Raw genomic sequence first — 19,061 nt, 5'->3', positions numbered from 1 at the left:
ATAATAATAATAGAATGCAACTTGAATGGTCGCGTCGATGATTGGTTCGAGTTTTGACCAATCCTGCGTGGTTTTTCGAAAGCACTGGTCCGAAGCTGCCACAAGTAGAACTCGCGATGGACGACCTCGACCTCTTTGGCGCCTTTGACGACACGCAGACGCTGTCGACGGCCGAGCAGGCCGCGCTGGCGACGGCGCCGACGCCGACGGCGGCCGCGCCCTTGAAGCGCAAGGCCGACGAGGCCACGCTGCCCGCCACGAAGCGCATCCAAGTGCAAGTCGTGCAGAACGTCGAAGCGCCCAAGGACGAGGTGCACTGCGCAACCGGTACGCAGAAGAAGAACCTCATCTCATTCTCGGCGCTGCCGCCGGACTACGTGGCGCCGACGCTGCCGGACGACTTTGTGCCGGCCAAGAAGTACCCGTTCACGCTCGACCCGTTCCAGCAGCAGTCGGTCGACTACATTGAGAAGGGCGAGAGCGTCCTCGTCTCGGCGCACACGTCGGCCGGTAAGACAGCTGTCGCCGAGTACGCGATCGCCAAGTCGCTCCGTGACAAGCAGCGCGTCATCTACACGTCGCCGATCAAGGCGCTCTCGAACCAAAAGTACCGCGACCTCGAGCAAGAGTTTGGCGACGTGGGCTTGATGACAGGCGACATTACGATCAACCCGACGGCCACGTGCCTCATCATGACGACCGAGATCCTGCGCTCGATGCTCTACCGCGGGTCCGAGGTCATGCGCGAAGTCGCGTGGGTCATCTACGACGAGATCCACTACATGCGCGACAAGGAGCGTGGCGTGGTCTGGGAGGAAAGCATCATTCTCCTTCCGCACAAGGTCCGGTTCGTCTTCCTCTCGGCGACGATTCCCAACTCGAAGGAGTTTGCGTCCTGGATTTGCCACATCCACCACCAGCCGTGCCACGTTGTGTACACGGACTACCGCCCGACGCCGCTCCAGCACTACGTCTTCCCCGCGGGCGGCGACGGGCTCCACCTTGTCGTCGACGAGAAGGGCAAGTTCCGCGAAGACAACTTCCAAAAGGCCATGGCGACGCTCTCGGCGTCCATGGAGCCCGAGCCGGCCGACCAAAGCGCCAAGAAGGGCGCCAAAAAGACGGGCGGGAACCCGAAAAAGAAGATTGGCGCCGACGTCTTCCGCATCGTCAAGCTCGTCATGGAGCGGCAGTACGACCCGGTCATTATCTTCTCCTTCTCGAAGCGCGAGTGCGAAGCGTATGCGCTCCTCCTCTCCAAGCTCGACTTTACGACCGACGAAGAAAAGACCATGGTCGACCAAGTGTTCAAGAACGCGATCGACTCGCTCAGCGACGACGACAAGTGCCTTCCGCAGGTCGACTCGATCCTGCCGCTCTTGCGACGCGGCATTGGCATTCACCACGGCGGCCTCCTCCCGATCCTCAAGGAAGTCATCGAGATCATGTTTGGCGAAGGGCTTCTCAAGTGCCTCTTTGCGACCGAGACGTTCTCGATGGGCTTGAACATGCCGGCCAAAACTGTCGTGTTCACCAACTGCCGCAAGTACGACGGCAACGACTTTCGCTGGATCACGTCCGGCGAGTACATTCAAATGTCGGGCCGCGCCGGTCGTCGCTCCAAGGACGCCCGCGGTATCGTCATCCAGATGCTCTCGGACAAGATGGAGCCGCAGGTCGCCAAGGGCATCTTGTACGGCCAGGCCGACCCGCTCTTTTCCAGCTTCCACCTCGGCTACAACATGCTTCTCAACTTGCTCCGCGTCGAAGACGCCAACCCCGAGTACATGATCAAGCAGAGTTTTCACCAGTTCCAGAACGAGCAAGCCGCGCCAGGGTTGGAAGACGCGCTCGCCCGCGTCTTGGAGGAGAAGGATGCGATCGAGATTCCCAATGAACCCGAGGTTGCCGAGTACTACTACCTCTCGCGCAGCGTCGCCAAGTACGCCGACGACCTCCGCGCGATCCGCAACGAGCCCAAGTACGTGGTGCCGTTTCTGAACGCCGGCCGCCTCGTCAAGGTCCACAGCACGGGCGCGCCGTGGGACTATGGCGTCATTGTCAACTTCGAGTCGGGCCTCAAGACCAACCCGGACGCGGCGCAAGCGTCCGACACGGCGACGGTCGTGCATGTGCTCCTCAACTGCCGCGCCGGCGTCGACAAAGCCGAGCCCGAACCCGCGGCACCGGGTTCGTGGACGACCCGCGAGTCGGAGATGAAGATCTGCCCCGTGCCGCTCGCCCGTATCGACGTGCTTTCGTCGCTCCGCGTGTACATTCCCAAGGACCTCCGCCCGCTCGATGCGCGCGTCGCAGTCGCCAAGTCGCTCGCCGAGGTCATGCGCCGGTTCCCGCAGGGCGTCCCGCTCCTCGACCCGATCGAGGACATGGCAATCGACGACGTGGGCTTCAAGAAGCTGGTCGCGAAGGCCAACGACGCGCAGGCGGCGATGCTCGCATCACCGATCCACGCGGAACCGGGCTCGCGCTTTGCGCTGTACGCCGAGAAGATGGAGTGCGAAGCCAAGGTGCGCGAGCTCGAGCGCCAGATCAAGGACTCGCAGACGCTCGTCTTGAAGGACGACCTCCGGCGCCGGAAGCGCGTCTTGCGCCGCCTCGAGTTTGTCACGGCCGACAACGTCATTGGCCGGAAGGGCCGGACGGCCTGCGAGGTCTCGACCGCCGACGAGCTCCTCGTGACGGAGCTCATCTTCAACGGCGCGTTCAACGACCTCGGCGTGAAGGAGACGGTCGCGCTTCTGAGCTGCCTGATCAACACGGAAAAGGTCAAGGACGGGCAAAAGCCGCCGACCGCCGAGGCGCTCGAGGCGCCCGTGCGCACATTGCGCGACACGGCCCGGCGTGTGGCCAAGACGATGCAGGACGCCAACATCACGATCGACGTGGAAGAGTACGCGGCGTCGTTCAACACCAACATGGTCGACGTCTTGATCGCGTGGTGCGAAGGCGCCAAGTTTAGCCAGATCTGCAAGATGACCGACCAGTTTGAGGGCTCGATCATCCGTCTCATTCGGCGCCTCGAGGAGCTTTTGCGCCAGCTCACGCTGGCCGCGCACTCGATCGGTAACGCCGAGCTCGAGGCCAAGTTTGAAGAAGGCGGCAAGAAGATCAAGCGCGATATCGTCTTCGCCGCGTCGCTCTACTTGTAAGTACCTAACCCTGTAATCTGCATCAACACTAGTTTGTCGACGGTCTTGCTTTCGTACAGAGTTAGCTAAGTGGGACCGCGTATACATAGTGTGGTGCCTAATAGATGGTGGGGTCGAGCGCTTATGTCGCTGGCATGGGCTCGTCGTTGGCAGATGACGTCGACGGCGCGCCCATCATGGTGGCCATGTGCATCGCGGTCTGCATGACCGAGTCGCCGACAGGGATCTCGGCAAACATGCGCTCGGTGTTCTCGAGCATCGTAATGAGCTGCGGGTAGTTGGCAAACGGCGACTGGTTGACCATCTTGCGCATGTACTTGGTTCGTGTGTTGTGGCCGGTCATCTTGTCGTGCTTCTTGAGGATCTTGGAGAAGCCTTGGTAATTCATGACCGCGTAGTTTTCGAGCTGGATGCACTCGCGGTAAAAGTGCACAAACGCGAGCATGAGGCGCTTGGCGTCCATCTCGTCGACATCCGACGTCTTCTTCTTCATCTCGCGCAGCACCGATTGGAGCTGATGGAAGCGGAAGAGGTACCGCTTCTCTTCCGAGACGTAAAAGCAAGCGAGTTTCCGCAGCTGGTCGCGGAGCTCCATGAAGAACTCGATCTCTTCTTGGTTCTGCGTGAGCTCGGCCTCCTTGTTGTCGCTCACGCTCGGCGGCTTGGCGGCCGCGACGACGGCCTTGATGCGCTTCTTGAGCACCTTGTAGTTCATCCAGAACGGACCCCACTCGGGGTTGCTCTGGTTGACCGAGTTGAGGAGCTCCTTCCCAAACTTCATCGGGCCGGCGGTGAGAGTGTGACTGGAGTCCGAGTGCCAATGCAGCCTTTTTTTCTGTGGCCGCCTCGCCGTACTTGGCGTTTGTATGCAAGGAATCCGAGATGCGCACCTCTCAAATCGTATATGTTGGACCACCCGCCGCGGTGCCTCGAATCTGGCACGTTATCTAATCCAAAGGCCATTGGCCAACGCGCTGCCAGGTGGCTTCCGCCTCCCAGCGCCAAGTCTCGACCGTGATGCGAGCTGTGCGTTAGAGCCGCGAGGACGCGTGACGGCTGCGAGACGCGCGCGCCAACGCTAGCACAACGGTGGAGAGTGCGGCGACTCGGAGCCAAGGCGGCCGTGCGGGGCGGATGTAGAGACACAAAGAGATTCAACCAAACGTGTTGCCAACGCTGTACCGATGCGACTGCGTGGGACGCTGCGCATCTTGGCTTGCAAAATCAAGCCGCGTCCTTGTGTGGCCGCAAAGACAACCACGAATGGCGGGAGCGAGGCAGATCGAGATACGAGGTGATGGAACAAGGCGATCACGACGACGATGTGATGGCTGCAGACAGGCGCCGTGTTGGGTTGTAGTGCACCGTGCACCAGGGATACGAGGTGGAGAAGCTGACGACCACGTCGAGGTCCGACAAGAGGTGGCCAGGTGCCTCGCTAAATTTATACCGTGACTGTCGTTGATGCGGCCGTCGACCGAGCCGTCCTTCTGACAAGCAACAACTTCAACACGTCGTTCCGCGCGCTGATTCGCCCAGTGTGTCGCAGACGCGCACTGTCTACTTGGACGCCACTTTGCCGTAAAGACCGGGTAACCAAGTCATCGTTGTCGGCCGCGCTACCTGCTAAAACGACAGCGCAACAATATAACACCACGATAAGCATTGTTTCAGACCTGTACAGGTCGTGCGCAGGCACGTAGCGCGCACTGCGAGAGCGGTAGCATGCAAAGGTTGCGTGCGTATAGCCTCGGGAATACCGAATACGGGATGCCCATCAACGCCGTATCCGGACGATCCCGCGATGGGTGAACGGTTCAGATTGAACTTCCGAGGATGGTGACAACACGCAGTGGACGCAGCCCCGTGGCGGCTGCCAAGAGCCCCGCCAAGGCGACGACCCCGCGCAAGAAGGCTGCCAAGAAGTCGGCCACGGCGCCAGCGGCCGCGACAGGCGACGACCTTGAGCTCGTGCATGTGATGCTGCTCTTCCGGCACGGCGACCGCTCCCCCATCACGACGCAGGTCGGCGAGCACCTCGTCATGGACGCCGCTGAGAAGGAGTTTTGGATCTCCAAGCTGCCGACGGACGACACGATTGCCCGTACGTGCATGTGACTCGATGGCCTGCAAGACCTTGATATTTGCATGTAGGACTCGGCCGTATCGCCAAGGTCGTGGGCATGGAAACCCACCTGCCGCCGCCCAAGGACCCGCGCGATGGCGGCGTGTACCCCAACGGCCAGCTCACGCAGTGGGGCTTGGACCAAATGGAGGCCAAAGGCCGCAAGATGCGGGAACAGTACGCGCATTTTCTCGACGCAATCGCGCCGAACGACGTGTACATTCGGTCGACGAACGTGCGCCGAACGATCCGGTCGTGCCAGAGTCTTCTCCACGGCCTCTTGCCCGAGTTCGTGCCGACGTCCGAAGACGACGCGGCCAAGCTCTTTATCCGGACTGCGCAAGTCGTGTCGCTCGAGCCCACGTACACGCAGGCCGAGTACGGCACGCTCCTCGCCCGCTACAAGGACCCAGCGTTCGCCGCCACGCTCGCGCCGATCCCAAGTCACATTGGCGACACCGCGGCACTCGATGCTGACGTCCGCCGCATCATTGGCATTGCGCCGTCGGACCACATTTGCTACACGTCGCGTGCGTCACGCCCTCCATCCATTGGTATATCCTAACATTGGAATAGTGCGCGAGGTGCTCGTGTGTCGCAACGCCCATACAGTACCGTTTCCGAATGAAATGCCCAAGGAGATTTACGACAAAATCGTCGACTACAACACGTGGGAGTTCCACGCGCTCTTTGGCCACGCTGGCGACTGCTATCGCGGGTTTAGCCGTGGCATGCGCGAGTTTGCCGATTTGGTAGCCGCCGTGACGCGCGAGGTACGTGCTTCGAGCCTCGAAATTTCCTCTAAAATTGAAGCCTTTTTTGTAATCGTGGGATACTGTAGGCTACCAAGACGCACAAGCTGACGCTGCTCGCAGTGCACGACAGCTCGCTGATTGCCTTTTGGAACGCGCTTGCCCTCCGCGTCGGGAACGTGTTCCCGCTCTATGCGGCGACCACCGCGGTTGAGATCTACAAGAAGCCGAGCACGAACGAGCTCTTCGTGCAAGTCAACTTGGATGGTGACCGCGTCGTGCCGTTCACTGGCCACGAGACGACGCCGATGGTCCCACTCGCGCATCTCGAGGCGACGCTTGCGACCTTTTTGGCGCAAGGCGATGACGACAAGAAGAGCACCGATGCACCGCCCGCCAAGAAGGCCAAGATCAACGCCTAGATACATATATAGTACCAACATAATGTCTTGCATGGGTGCTTGTCGCTGGTCACCATCGCAAAAGCGTATCTTGGTGGGGAAAGGACGCCGTGGATTGGTTGGATTTAAACCAATCAAGTGCGTCGTGATGCCTGGATTGGCCAGAAGGGCTCATTTCAATTTTGCCGTCAGCCAGACGACGACCATGCAGACGGTCGCATTGACCGCCAACGCGCTCCTCAAGGTCGGCGTCGATCAGCTGGAGAAAGCCGCGCGCCCGATGCTCAAAGCGATGCTGTCGAGCGCCATGGACGAGATCTTCGATTGCACCGCTGCACACGTAGGTGATGTCCTCCTCGCATGGACCGTACTCGCCCTCGTCATCCTCTTGGCCTCGCGCTTGCCAGAGATCGAGCACATCGAGGCGCGTGGGCAGGCGGTTCTGTGTCTACTCATCGTCTTCTCCAAGTTGGTCATGGAGCCCGTGCACGGTCTCGTCCTTCTGTACCGCTTGCACCATCTCCCGGAGCACCGTTTCCGAGGTGATTAGACGTTCGCCGGCGACGACAACGCTCCGCTACCACGATCGCCGCCTCTGCAAAGGTACACCAATGCTTCGATCCTTCCAGCCCATGCAGCGTTCGTTTCGGCTGGATGTATGGTATTACTCGTAGTGTGCATTTCGTTGTTCGCGGCGACCGCCATGATACGAGCAGATCGTGGAAGGATCCCGTCGGCTAGCACATCGCACATCAGGCTTTAGAAGAATGCACGCACGGCGTCTTGAAGCGCAGTGCAGAGGACGTCGTTGCTCGTGCTGCTGGACGGGACGAGCCAAGCCTGAAAGATGTTGAAGCCCCCTGTCCACGCCAAACGTCCCAGAAGCTCCAGTGGAATGCCCAGCGCCAGCTGCGCAACGTGCTTTCCGGCACGGCAGAAGTACGTAAGCACCCGATGGCGGCGGCGCAGTCGACCCGGGTTGCGAGGTGGCTTCGGACCGGCGACCGGCGTCACGACGACATAGAGGCCCAGGGCGAAGATATGTGGCAGGAGCGACAACCACAAGGTAGCGCAGCGCAAGGTACCGCGGGCAGCAAGCAACATCAGACGCACGGCGGTACCCGCGAGCAGCGCCGCAGCAATACCCTCGATGGCGATCATTTGGCGACTCAGCTGTGCCGCCTGTGTCGCATCTCCGTCGACCGATCGCGTCATTCCCACCATACGCAACCCTATCCTCCCGGCTGCCAGCGCCTCGAGCCTGCGAAGCCGTGTGGCGAGCTGTCCCTGAGCTCTGTCCCTGTAGCATACCACACATGGAAGCAACCAAGTTTGCATTGAAAGTAGCGGCTACGAGTCCATAAAGTCACCGATAGCCTGCAACACGAGCTCGAGCCCTGGCAACGTGCACCCGAGCGATTTTGCCACGAGGCGGGCAGCCGCAAGAAGCGCTGCGGCCGCGTATACGGACGCAAAGCACCAAAGCAGCGCCGTCCACGGTGTGGTTGAGCTCCACGCAAGCGCGGCGCGCTGCTTCTGGACGAAATGCTGCCACACGGTTGGCGGCGGCGGCGGCAAGGTCCCGAGATAGATGACATCCGCATCGTCGTCGTCGTCGTCGTCATGGTTCACGAGCACGCGGCGGGCCGGCGTAACATAGATTGCGATCTGCATGACGCCGAGGCAGGCGACGGCGTCCCAAAGCAGAAGGCCTGTATGGGCGATGTCCCATGCGACCGCCAGCACCACGAGCGCCAGCAGCACCGGTCGCACGCGTCGATTCGTCATCACTTCGGGCAATCACGCCGCATGACGAGACGGCGCGATGGCAGCTGCCACGGGCGAGATGTACCGCATTGCACCCTGCACTAGCCACCTCAGACGCCTCGACGGGGCAAGATGGAAGCCTGGTGCAGAGATGGCAGACATCGATTCGACTTGCTTGCTCCATGCTTCACGAAATGATCGCCGTCGTCGTCGCCTGGCTCGCCTTGCCGTCACCGCTTGCCATGCAGGTCGCTGTGCTTTTCCTCTACTATGCTGGTTCCGACTCTGCCGTCTGGGAGCTCTTGCGCCGCAGTGTCGCCAACCCCGTGACGACGTGCGTGGTGGTGGCGCTCTCGACGTGCATGTGGTCTTGGCTGCCATGGCCCGTCGCGATCCCAACCAGCGTGCTTCTCGTGCTTGTGGCGCTGGTCAACCCCGCGGTCATTGCGTGCCTCCGTCGCGTGGACGTGCGCGACTTCCACGCGGCCAACGACGAGATCGTGAATGGCGTCAAGCTGCTCCTGCTCATTCACATTCGCCCGCCGCCGCGGGCGACAAGCTCCCGCCTCGTCGTACTCGCCTTTGTCCGCGACGAAGTGATTACAGCCACGCTTCAGGCGTTGTTGAGCATAGGCTACCGCTACGCGGCAGGGACGGACAACAGCGAGGGGTTTCTCAAGCTCGTGTGCAAGAATGTGATCTCGACCTTTGTACCACCGTTCCTTTACAAGCCAGTCACCTAAGACCACGTACTCCATTTACCTTCAACATGAAGACATGTTGACGCGTCCTGACCGTCCATTGTTGGTGTTGATGCGAAACGGCCACATGCGCGAAACCGAAGAACGGACGGCTGTCCGCCAAAGTCGCTAGACCAATGTTGTATGACATATAGCTCATAGCTGCGCTAGCAAGATCGCACGTCGAATGCATTATTCTTGTCCTATTGCCTCATCGCATCAACCTTTTTCTCGCTTTAGGGCTGGGAGACCTAACCTTGTGCCTACTAGGGAGGACAACACGACAACTAGAGCGACAACGAATATCCTGATTACACAGCCGCCACGGAAACGACCGGTGTCCATAGGTCGTCGCTACCGGTACCGACAATAGGACCATTTTCAAGAAGAGAAAGAGGTTTTCCGCGCGATGGGACGAGCAGTCACGAACAACAGAAGCACAGAAGCACAGAACACAGAAGTCCAAGCAGCGAAACAAGCGGTCCCGCTCGCTCTGATCATTCCGCCTTTTGCAGCCCGTAGCAAATTAGCTAACCCACCTCGCCCACCACTGGGCAGGCGGGGCACCAATACATTCGTTACCCCCCAAATCTGCTCGGCCGTCTGCGAGGAAATACCGACAACGATCACATTGACAGGGTGGGAGGGTGGGTCGCCATCAGCTCTCTCTGTGTGGTTTTATTTCTCACATGAACACGTGAAAACCACTGTGGGAAATCTGTGGGTGGGAAATGATAATAATACAATTCCGCAGTGCTAAGATTTCGCCATTTTTTCGAGGCCGCGATGGCCCGCGACACCAAGCCGCTGGACTCGGACTACTCGGACTCGGACGTGGACATGGACGTCCCGTTCCGCGCGCGTGTCCCGAGTACGTCATGCTACGCAAGCATTCGATGCGCAGACTGACGCTGTCTATCTAGCGCTCGTGACATTGCCTGCCTGTCGGCCGTTGGCAGCCGACGACGTTGGCGGTACACGCCTACTGCCACGACCACTGCAGTTCATGGAAACGTGTCTAGTTGAAGCGCCGCCTGTAAACCTCTTGTCGCTGCTGCCGCCAGACATGTGGATGCGGCTCACGCCGGCCGAGCGTGCAAGCTTGCTCCCGACGCTGCCCGACTTGAGTGGCTGGTGGGGCTTGTCGTCCGACGACGCGGCCGCCGAGAACGTGCGGCAGCTTCTTGCCGGCGCCAACGTCAACTTTGGCAACCTGCTTACGCGGTTCAGCTTTCCAAGCGCCGCACGCAGCGCGCGGATCCGGGACGAGCGGGTCGCGTTCGAGTGGGCGCGCACTGAGTACGCGTCGTCAATCACCGCCTCGATCCTCTCGCACCGCGCGCAGCTGCTGCGCGAGCCCATGTCGCTGGACGAGCAAGCACTCTCGACACCGGTACAATCTCCATGGTTTGCCGCGCGGCTCACGGCGCGTAGATGGCGCTACCTGCCTCCGCACCGGCCGTCATCGACGAGATCCGGCCGTCAGCCCCGTCGCTCTTTCTCGCGATTCGCTCAGCACTGCATACGATACCGCGCACCGCAAGCGATATCTGCGACATGCTGCTGGCGGAGCACGCGTGGACCCCGGCCTTGGACGGCGTCAACGGTACGCGTCCCGTCAGCCATTGCATTTCTCACAGCGAAAATCAGTGCCCGAGCTGACGCCGCGCCTGTACATTGAGAGCGCCCTCGTGTTTCTGTCCCAGCCGATAGTTTCGACCGCGTTTGCGGGCGGCGCCCACGGCTGGGACGTTCCGTCTGTGGCGTTCGATCCCGTCGGCGAGACGTTTACATGGCGACAAGGTAGACAGCGCCGAGTCGTGCTTGCTAATGATGCCCACCAGATGCGCAAGACAGCATGGACGAGTCGGTGCGCCTCTTGCACCTCGAGCGCCTCTTCCGCTCGCCGTTGACCGAAGTGGACCCGAGCTTGCAACCCCACGCGTACACGGCTCTTTGGCGATTTGCCACGTCTCATGGACACGACAGGGCCATTTTGCGCGTGGCTCGGGCCCACAAGGGAGTGCCCAAGCGGCCGCGGGTGGAAGAAGACAGCGCGCCGACGCCTCCCGCGTACACGTTCAAGACGGCCGAGGTATCAAGTTGATACAAAGCCACGTCGCAACTGGTCTCTTGTAGAAGACACAGCAGACCGAACGTCCATCGCAAGCCATGTACCACGCGCAAGACCGCCAGCGCTACAGCAAGCCTAGCATGCCCTTTACGTACGACGCTGCATGCGCCTCGACGTAGTACGAACGCGGTGGCTGTAGGTATTACGACATGGCGAGTGGGCACCAAACGTCGGTCGGGCCGTTGTTGCCCGTGCACGGCAGCCCCGTCGACGACGCATCGCTCTTGGTGGCCGTGCCCGACCTTCCGCCAGCGGCGTCCGTGGGCTGGATCAACATCACCCGAGATGCACTCGCACGACTGCCGCCAAGTGGCGGCTCGCGCGCCGACCTTGTAGCGCTCGCCGCCCTCTCCATGTACGACACACCTGGGTTCTTGGGATAGTATCAACTTGATACGTCTAGTTACGTGCACCCGTCGACCCGCATCGATGACGTGGCGTTGGTATGCATGCGCATTCTCGTGTCAACAGGCTGACGCGTTGCGTAGGCCGTCGCCCGAACACTGGACGCGCTCTCGTCCGGGCCGATGGCGTGTGCGAGATACACGTACGACCTTGAGAGCAACGGTCATCGCTGGGTCTACACGGTAGCGCGCACTAACTAAATAGTAAATCGAATGTCTATTGCCTAGTTTGTTAATATAGATAATCATGGCTCGTGGGCGTAGTGGCTGAGGACCCATTCTTCCGGGACCACGGCGGCAAAGCAGACGTAGTACGCGACAAGGAGTGCGAGAACGACCGTGACAGACCCGATGAGCATGAGCACGATCGCGCAGTTGCGCTCAAAGGTGTGCAGCGTGCCGCCGAGGGCCGACGACCTAGCCGCCTTTGTAAACTCAAAGGCTGACTGGAGCGAGACGCCAAGCGCCGACGACGACGTGGGGACGCTTCGGGCCATGGCGGCGTGCTTGATACCAAGCGCTTTTTCATGGCACGGCTTGCACTCGCGGACGTCGTGGAGGATCGAACCGGTGGCCTCGGGGGCGGGGGCGAGTGGGCCGTCGAGCACAAACGAGCACTGGAGGCACATGAGCTGCTTGCACGCATGGCATGTGCACTTGCGCTGAAAGTGGTGAAACTTCGATTTGCATACGTGGCAGTGCGCCAGACGCCGTTCCTTTGCGGCGTTGTGCCCCGAAGTGCACTCGGTGCAGACCCACGCAGTGATGGGCTCCGCCTTGGTCGCCTTCTTGCTCTTCTTGGTCGACGCGGTCGACGACGGCGGGAGGTCGTCGGGCGTGAGGTCATATGCGGTCGGGTCGACGTCGTCGCCGCATTTTTTGCAGGCGAATCGCTGGCAAATCGCGCACTTGGTCTTCTTCTTCAAGAGCGTGAGTGGGTCGTGGCAGAGCTGGCATTCTTTCGATGGCTTGGACGTCGACGTAAAGACCGAGCAGCCCTTGCAGCAGCGTTCGCGGAGCCGGTGATGGCCGGACGGCGACGGGTTTGACGACGTGCTGTAGCGCGACGACATGGAGAGGAGCGCCGAGTCATGCGACGTGTCGCTCGCCGAGTGCGGGGACATGGGCGGTGACAAGACGTTCGGCGCCGAGTGGTGGCGGTCGTCGTCGGCTTCCGAGATCGTCGGCGTTGGCAGCAAGACCGCGTCAGCGCCCACGTCGCGGAGCGCGATCGAGCACTTGCGGCAGACGACAAGGCTGCAGTACTAGACACAAATGTATGAGATGATGGACCGTTGATATAAGCAGACGAGCGTACGTGGCAGGCGTAGCGGTGGCGAAACACGGTAAACTTTTCGTGGCACGTGGCACAGGCCTTGGCGACGTCGTCGTCGGACGCGTCCTTGGCCGAGAGCGTCGAGAGCCGACCGGAGGAAAAGCGGGTCGAGAGCTCCGAGTCGCGCGTCGGCGACAGCACCGGCGGCGGGATCGTGATCGACATGCGCGAGAGGCGGCGCTGGGAGGCCGTCATGCGTGTTCGGCGGAATAAAAACCAAAATATCGTATCCGGGCGCGTTGCGTCCATGGTATCCGGATGCTGGCCAGCAGTGCGTTGGCCAATCACAAGCGTTCTCATGTATCGTACCCAATCACAACGCCGACTGCGACACCTATGTTGAATCGGATGACGCAAGCCGGTCGCCGCCACAAGCGTGTCGATCACGCGAAGCGCCCCGAAAGTCAACATGCGCGAAGTCGCTCGGCGCCATGAACAAGTCGTGTCGCAGCCGTCGCTCACCGACTATTTACCGTGATGTACATGTTTGCTTTTCGGAATTGTTGAAATGAAATTATTTCAACTATTTCGGAATCGTCCTTTGTTGACGCCATCCGAAGGAGGAGATCCTTCGTGGCGACAAGATTGGCGAGATGCCAGATGCATGTATCTTCCAGTTGACGTACGGTTGTGCGAGCGCAATACTACGCAGTAGGAGATCGTGATGATGATGAGAGGGCAGATGAGAGGGCGCTATGTGTGAGTACACGTGTACTGTGTGACAGAAATGTCCACAACCCAGAGTGCAGGTCGATAGCAGCCGCTCGTGGCGAATGGTTCAAGTACATACATGCTCTCGAGGCTAGCCAGTGCCGGTAGGACAAGCACATAGTTTAGGAATCATCCGCGGACGGCTTGTCTGGATGCGATAATATTCCGCAAAAGGCTGTGGGATCTGCGACAGAGACGAGCAAGCGCGCTGTTTCGTGAACAAAAATGTCAGTCCTTGGTGCAGGTCGTCGTACGTTTGCGTACGGGGTTGAAATCATGATGCAACCCTGTCGACGGGGTCCGGCACGATGAGTCGTCATGGCACTGCATGACATTATTGGCCAACCAACGTGCGCCATACATTCTGCATGGAGGTTAGCGACCTTGACGGTGCGAGGGCATGATTCCGTACATCTCTCGCTTGTCGTATGCCTGCTCAGACACTGTTGCGCCGCGGTCCTCGATTTCGCGAGTGCCGCCAAAACCTCGGACGCTCGTGCTGCCACGTCACGGATGAAACGCTCAACGGACCCTACACCTACGACTGCAGTCTGCTCACTCGCCTCGACGATACGAGTGGACTAGAGACAATATTTTCTTGACAAACCGAATGTTGACAACGCGAAATAGGACGACTAAGTATACGACGACCGGCGCTGTTTGGACTCGAGCTTGGCCATTTGAATGTCAAAGTGCACGCCGCGTTGTGCCACGTAGAGCTCGGTGAGGCGGTGAACGAGGTGCGTCTTGAACCCGAGCGCGACAAAGTCGACGCAGCAAGCGACGACGATCGACGTGCGGTACTGCACGCTGCTGTCGAACGCAAACACATAGTAAATGTTGAGGCAGAGCAGCGGGACTTCCTGGAGCCAGAGGCGGAGGAGCGAGTTGGCCACCTCGAGATGCTCTTGCTGCAAATGCCCCAGCGACACTTGGAGCGCGACCAGTGTCGTGACCATGCTCTGCCGTCCATGAACGTGCTTTCGGATCATGACGGACGGCTCGCCGGGGCCGAGCGCCGGCCCGGTCTCGGTCGGCTTGATTTTGATCGTGTTGAGCACCCACGCCCACGGCGAGTGGCGGAAAAAGATGGGCACGCGCAGCATGAGGAGCGACGGGAGCGACGCGAGTTCGACGCCGAGGCCTATCGAGTAGAGCGCGATGCGCACGACATTGGTGTCGTACACCATGACGTAGACAAAGTACGCAATTAGCTCCGTAATGAGCTGTGTCATGTCCAGCAGCGTTTGGAGGCCGAGCACGAGCTGGACGCGGCGCTCGGCCGCGCGCTTCTCGAGGTTCGTGACCACCATTTGCGTCTGCGTCGGGTCTTCGATTCCGCTTTTTTCCTGCTTGGAAAAGCCCGTAAAGACGCGCGCGGCGAGGCAGCTCTGCGAGAAGAACATGCGCACGAGCAAGATAAAGCTGCACGCACTCAGAATGCAAATCACGCCGAGCACTGCGGGGCCGTACGGCAAGAGCGACGACGAATTTGTCGCGGACCATGTGACGGGCGCCCAGTTGAAGTTGATTGAAATCGGCGTGTAGACCATACTTCCGGATGTTTTTTGGTAGCTAAAGTTGCCGACCGTCGCGAGCGTGCTAGCGACGAGCACGTGCAGGTCAAAAGCCGGGGTTCGCATGTATGTGCCGGGTAAATACGTCACGAGGCCTGTCCGACCGAGAAACGGCGCGGACGACGACACGTCATTATTGGCTTGGTACCGCAGGTACGCGTATGTGGCGTCGAACAAGAGATTGACTGTTGAGGTTGTCGATGAGGTCGCGATCGAGGCGGATGACCACGACAATGGCGGCCCGAGAGAAACGTTACTAGTCGCAATATTCAAAGAGGGCATCGATATGGAGAGCACGGTGATGGTCAAGGGCGTTGGTGACACCATTTTGAGCATCTTGACGTCGATGCTCAAGCCCACAAAGACGAGACCGACGGTAGCGGCAAAGATGGTGTTGGCGGCCGCAACAAACGCGACGTTGGACGCTGGTGACGTTTCGGCGCCGTCAAAAACCAGCATCGACAGCTGGGGCTGCGTCGTTTGCACGAGCGTCAAGACGCTGCTGAGCGACGACGGGGTGTCGTACACGTAGAGCAGGCTCGCCGTCCCCGCACTGGCATTCAACAAGAGCGGCAACAGCGGATAAAACGAGCTGGACGTCGAAATGACGTACGCGATCTCTGCACTCGACTGACCATAGTGGGATGCAAGCGCGGCCACGGCGCGGAGCTTGTGCTCATCGCTCGGTGCGATCTGCAACGTTGTCGCACTGGCACCAGACGCACAGGAATAGCTGCTACAGCCGTAGTTGACATGCACGACCGCCGGGCGCTCGAGCTGGAGGAGGGAGTCGACGAGCGCGCACGACGACGCCGCACAAATCGGCCCCAAAATGGCGCTGACGTTGGGCAGATGGCGCCACGCGGCGAGCGCACCCGCGTCCGAGCAGCGCGTCTCGAGGAATATGGGCGTCACTGACTGGTTGAAGAGGAATGCAGCACTTGCGTCTGCGATAGCGCTGTGCACTGCGTTTTGCAGCTGCGTGTCGCTCAGCGACGGCACGAGGACGCCGAGGAGGAGATCGGCACTCACGGCCGCCGCGACGACCGCCAGTGGCAGCCACGTGCGACGCGCCATCCTCTGGGAAAGAAGTTTCACACCGTCTAATTAAAACATTGCCCAGCGCTAAAAATACGCACCACGTAATCTTTGTGTATTTTATAGGACAATATGTTGTCGTTACGGTTTGTGGTCGGACGCCATCGAAGCAATGGTCGCTTCGAGCGCCGCGACGGACGAGAGCAACGAGTCGTGCCGTGGGCGCGTCTCGATCGGTGCCAACGAAGCAGCTTTGTACGTCACGAGCTCACGACGCAGCTCGTCTGAGAGCGCGCGCTCCGCATCTAGCTGCGCTTGCAACGCGCGCACTTGGCTGCGGGCGTGGACAACGTACAGGCGGTAGGCGCCCAGATCGGGCAGACGCTGTTCGGTGTGAACCCGAAGCGCCGCGAGCTCAGAGGTTGTCGCCGCCAGCGCGGTCTTGGAGTGCACCAGCGCGCTGCGCAATGCGTCGCACGACGTGCACGCCATGCAAGATACTTTTTGCTTGATGCCGATTGGGCAGCGACGGTTCGTTGGTGCGCCGTGATTGGTCGCCGCTCAATATAGAACAAAAGGCAACATGACCCAGCGCAAGCCGTCGGCCGTCGCGCTGGTCGGCAACTCGGGCGGCGGCCAAGTCAAGTGGAATGCTGTCAAGCTCGGGGCGGCGTCTGTATTGGACCACCGTGTGGTGCTTGACAGCATTCGCTACGACTATGATATCGCTGACCCGCAATCCTACCAAGTTCTCAAGCAGAACGCAAACCGGCCGTGCCCATATGCGCAGCCTTTCCCAAAGATCATTTCGCAGCGTACGAGCCATGGACCCGCGCTGCCGTCGCGGCCGTCGCCGCGCCTTCCAACGCCACTCACGAGTCCGCCAAAGAAGATCCAGTTTGACACGTTGTCCATCACGGCCCCCCGGTCACCGACCAAGCCAAGGTCCCCACAAAAGCCGAGGTCCCCACCCAAGCCCAAACCTCATGCAGAAGCGACATCCCCCACGTCACCGCGCGCCAAGCAAGCATGGTCGTTGCCGCTCGCCAAGGACCGCCCCAAATACATCCCGTCGATTGCCACGATGGACCGCAAGCACACGCGGCAATTTGCCTTGGCCAAAATGCAAGTGGACGGACTCGCGAGTCAGCTTTCCAAGCATGAAAAGACGGGCAAAACACTCAAGAGCTCTCTCTCGGACGACGACTTTAACACGGCGTGCCTCACCGTCGCGCGCCTCGCGGCCGAGTACGCGGCGATCGGCGATCCCGAGACGTACGTCCCTCCATCCATTCATCCACGTTTCCATAGTGGAGCTAGTATGATTACGAACGGACCATGCTAGGGCTTGGGTCTACCGCTGCTTTGGCGCGCGGGCCCTTGGCGACCGCTACATCCAGTGCTTTCTCAAGAATGTCACGCTGCAATTTTACGACGATGCGGTCGTCGACTTAGCGCGCGCGTGCGGTCACTTCCAGACGCTCTTTGAGATCAAAAACCAGGTCTTCGTGGTCCTATTCCACCTTCGTCGTCGTCACGCGGCAGGTAGACGAGCTACGCGCGCACCGAGGACGAGACCCAGAGCCAAAGCGATCGCGACCGGTACCATCCACCATGTATCCGCGCAAATCGACGTTGGAACGTAGCTTTGTGCTCTTGTCGCTGGCCCCCGAGCACGTGGTCAAGTCGTTTGCAGCCCACGCCGCCAACACGGCGCTGCGCCAAGCCTCGGTGGCGATCGCTGAAGCCAAGTCGCGCACCGGCAGCGTGTTTCACATTCGCATGGCGTGCGAGATGCTCTCGATCGCGTATGCGGCCTTTGCGTGGCTCCGGCTCGAGACGGACCAGCTCGGTCTCGTGCACACGTCGATAGATGCCGCTCAGCGCAACGCGACGCTGGCGACAGCCCTCGCGACGCTGGCGTCGAACCGGCACAAGGCGCTCGTGACCGAGTGGATCACGCACCACCAGACGTGCTCGGTGCAAGCGCAGAGCTTCCTCACGATCTCCAAAACCGCAGAGGCGCTCCGGGTACCGAAAGACGTGACGATCGCGACGCACATTGCAGCGACCAACCTCGAGAAGCGCGTCATGGCTGCGGTCGTCCAGGTGCTCCAAGGTCTCGGCGGCAACTGCGTCTACCGCGACCATAGCACTCGCATCAAGGCCAAGCGAGGCCAGATGAACATGGGCATGGCGGAGCTCCGGCTCCGTCGCAAGAGCGCGCTCTCTGGCCACGTGGACAATGCGTACGTGAGCTTGCACGCCGCCAAGCGCCGCTCGGACCTCCTGGCCGCGTCGTACGAAGCCGATGTGTACGTGCTGGCCAAAGGCCCAAGCGCGACGCCGTTCCAGCCGCCGTCGCCGCGGCAGCAGGCCGAGCTTGCAGATATGGACGACGAGGGGCTGGCGTCCATGGCCTACGAGATGAACGCAGAGCGCCGCCAGCGGGCGACACGCCGGGCCGTTGCCAGCTACGTCCGCCACGTGCTCGAACAAAGCGTGCGCCGGGTGCTGCGACCATTGTCAGCGGTCGCCACCCCCGTGGTCCCCTCGGCACCGCCCGCGTCGGCGCCACTGACCTTTTTCGACTTGGACTTGGACACGCAGCGCCAAGTCATTTTGGCCGAGATCCAGCACTGCAAAACACTGTACGACGGCCGAATCGCCGACGAAGTCGGTACGGTGCAAAAGCTGTGCTGCCTTTTCCACGAACCCATCCAAGTCCAAGAGGCATCCGAGGCGGGCGCATACGCCCTCTTGCAGGCCCCTCTTTACATGCCCCGTACCGACGCGTACGACGACGACGACGGTGACGCCGACGACTATGCCATTGCGTGGGCAGCGACCCCGTAACCCATTGGTCCACGAGCCTCATTTTGCTGTGTCTTGTGTTCTTGTCCGCG

The 19,061-nt window shown here is 60.5% G+C and overlaps 11 protein-coding genes across 12 annotated transcripts; 6 read left to right on the top strand and 5 right to left on the bottom strand.

Moving 5' to 3' along the window:
- Positions 1-71: 71 nt before the first annotated feature.
- Positions 72-3,290, top strand: SDRG_02624. 2 transcript variants are annotated; one of them, XM_008608220.1, is made up of 2 exons: positions 72-3,166; positions 3,230-3,290. In XM_008608220.1, the coding sequence occupies exons 1-2, from the start codon at positions 117-119 to the stop codon at positions 3,237-3,239; spliced, it is 3,060 nt and encodes a 1,019-aa protein (XP_008606442.1). In that variant the 5' UTR covers positions 72-116; the 3' UTR covers positions 3,240-3,290. The 2 variants fall into 2 exon arrangements, with proteins under 2 accessions (XP_008606442.1, XP_008606443.1); XM_008608221.1 differs by lacking the exon at positions 3,230-3,290 and having other exon boundaries at positions 72-3,216.
- Positions 3,146-4,240, bottom strand: SDRG_02623 (hypothetical protein). The gene has a single exon (XM_008608219.1). The coding sequence runs from the start codon at positions 3,949-3,951 to the stop codon at positions 3,292-3,294; it is 660 nt and encodes a 219-aa protein (XP_008606441.1). The 5' UTR covers positions 3,952-4,240; the 3' UTR covers positions 3,146-3,291.
- A 760-nt stretch (positions 4,241-5,000) lies between these two features.
- On the top strand, positions 5,001-6,518 carry SDRG_02622 (hypothetical protein). The gene is made up of 4 exons (XM_008608218.1): positions 5,001-5,274; positions 5,325-5,825; positions 5,872-6,068; positions 6,137-6,518. Exons 1-4 carry the CDS (start codon positions 5,007-5,009, stop codon positions 6,467-6,469), a joined length of 1,299 nt encoding a protein of 432 aa, XP_008606440.1. The 5' UTR covers positions 5,001-5,006; the 3' UTR covers positions 6,470-6,518.
- A 117-nt stretch (positions 6,519-6,635) lies between these two features.
- Positions 6,636-7,122, top strand: SDRG_02621 (hypothetical protein). Its single transcript, XM_008608217.1, has one exon. It carries the CDS (start codon positions 6,654-6,656, stop codon positions 6,996-6,998), a length of 345 nt encoding a protein of 114 aa, XP_008606439.1. The 5' UTR covers positions 6,636-6,653; the 3' UTR covers positions 6,999-7,122.
- On the bottom strand, positions 7,064-8,236 carry SDRG_02620 (hypothetical protein; the record flags this gene model as incomplete). The annotated part of the gene is made up of 3 exons (XM_008608216.1): positions 7,064-7,630; positions 7,670-7,748; positions 7,803-8,236. The coding sequence occupies 3 exons, from the start codon at positions 8,234-8,236 to the stop codon at positions 7,208-7,210; spliced, it is 936 nt and encodes a 311-aa protein (XP_008606438.1). The 3' UTR covers positions 7,064-7,207.
- Positions 8,237-8,382: 146 nt separating this feature from the next.
- Positions 8,383-9,010, top strand: SDRG_02619 (hypothetical protein). Its single transcript, XM_008608215.1, has one exon. The coding sequence runs from the start codon at positions 8,398-8,400 to the stop codon at positions 8,956-8,958; it is 561 nt and encodes a 186-aa protein (XP_008606437.1). The 5' UTR covers positions 8,383-8,397; the 3' UTR covers positions 8,959-9,010.
- Positions 9,011-9,716: 706 nt separating this feature from the next.
- Positions 9,717-11,720, top strand: SDRG_02618 (hypothetical protein). Its single transcript, XM_008608214.1, has 11 exons — positions 9,717-9,826; positions 9,879-9,929; positions 9,978-10,348; positions 10,390-10,561; positions 10,606-10,758; positions 10,800-10,899; positions 10,945-11,050; positions 11,095-11,180; positions 11,229-11,444; positions 11,493-11,532; positions 11,578-11,720. Exons 1-11 carry the CDS (start codon positions 9,742-9,744, stop codon positions 11,692-11,694), a joined length of 1,497 nt encoding a protein of 498 aa, XP_008606436.1. The 5' UTR covers positions 9,717-9,741; the 3' UTR covers positions 11,695-11,720.
- On the bottom strand, positions 11,692-13,040 carry SDRG_02617 (hypothetical protein). Its single transcript, XM_008608213.1, has 2 exons — positions 12,812-13,040; positions 11,692-12,758 (listed from the first exon to the last, which is right to left on the bottom strand). The coding sequence occupies exons 1-2, from the start codon at positions 13,022-13,024 to the stop codon at positions 11,739-11,741; spliced, it is 1,233 nt and encodes a 410-aa protein (XP_008606435.1). The 5' UTR covers positions 13,025-13,040; the 3' UTR covers positions 11,692-11,738.
- A 1,077-nt stretch (positions 13,041-14,117) lies between these two features.
- SDRG_02616 (hypothetical protein) lies at positions 14,118-16,209 on the bottom strand. Its single transcript, XM_008608212.1, has one exon. The coding sequence runs from the start codon at positions 16,192-16,194 to the stop codon at positions 14,176-14,178; it is 2,019 nt and encodes a 672-aa protein (XP_008606434.1). The 5' UTR covers positions 16,195-16,209; the 3' UTR covers positions 14,118-14,175.
- A 40-nt stretch (positions 16,210-16,249) lies between these two features.
- On the bottom strand, positions 16,250-16,662 carry SDRG_02615 (hypothetical protein). Its single transcript, XM_008608211.1, has one exon. It carries the CDS (start codon positions 16,645-16,647, stop codon positions 16,297-16,299), a length of 351 nt encoding a protein of 116 aa, XP_008606433.1. The 5' UTR covers positions 16,648-16,662; the 3' UTR covers positions 16,250-16,296.
- Positions 16,663-16,727: 65 nt separating this feature from the next.
- Positions 16,728-19,045, top strand: SDRG_02614 (hypothetical protein). The gene is made up of 4 exons (XM_008608210.1): positions 16,728-17,430; positions 17,501-17,657; positions 17,705-17,757; positions 17,802-19,045. The coding sequence occupies exons 1-4, from the start codon at positions 16,739-16,741 to the stop codon at positions 19,009-19,011; spliced, it is 2,112 nt and encodes a 703-aa protein (XP_008606432.1). The 5' UTR covers positions 16,728-16,738; the 3' UTR covers positions 19,012-19,045.
- The last annotated feature ends 16 nt before the right edge of the window (positions 19,046-19,061 follow it).

This window comes from Saprolegnia diclina (assembly GCF_000281045.1).
Source record: "Saprolegnia diclina VS20 unplaced genomic scaffold supercont1.6, whole genome shotgun sequence".
Lineage (NCBI taxonomy): Eukaryota > Oomycota > Saprolegniomycetes > Saprolegniales > Saprolegniaceae > Saprolegnia > Saprolegnia diclina.
This window is presented reverse-complemented; position numbering and strand designations above follow the sequence as displayed.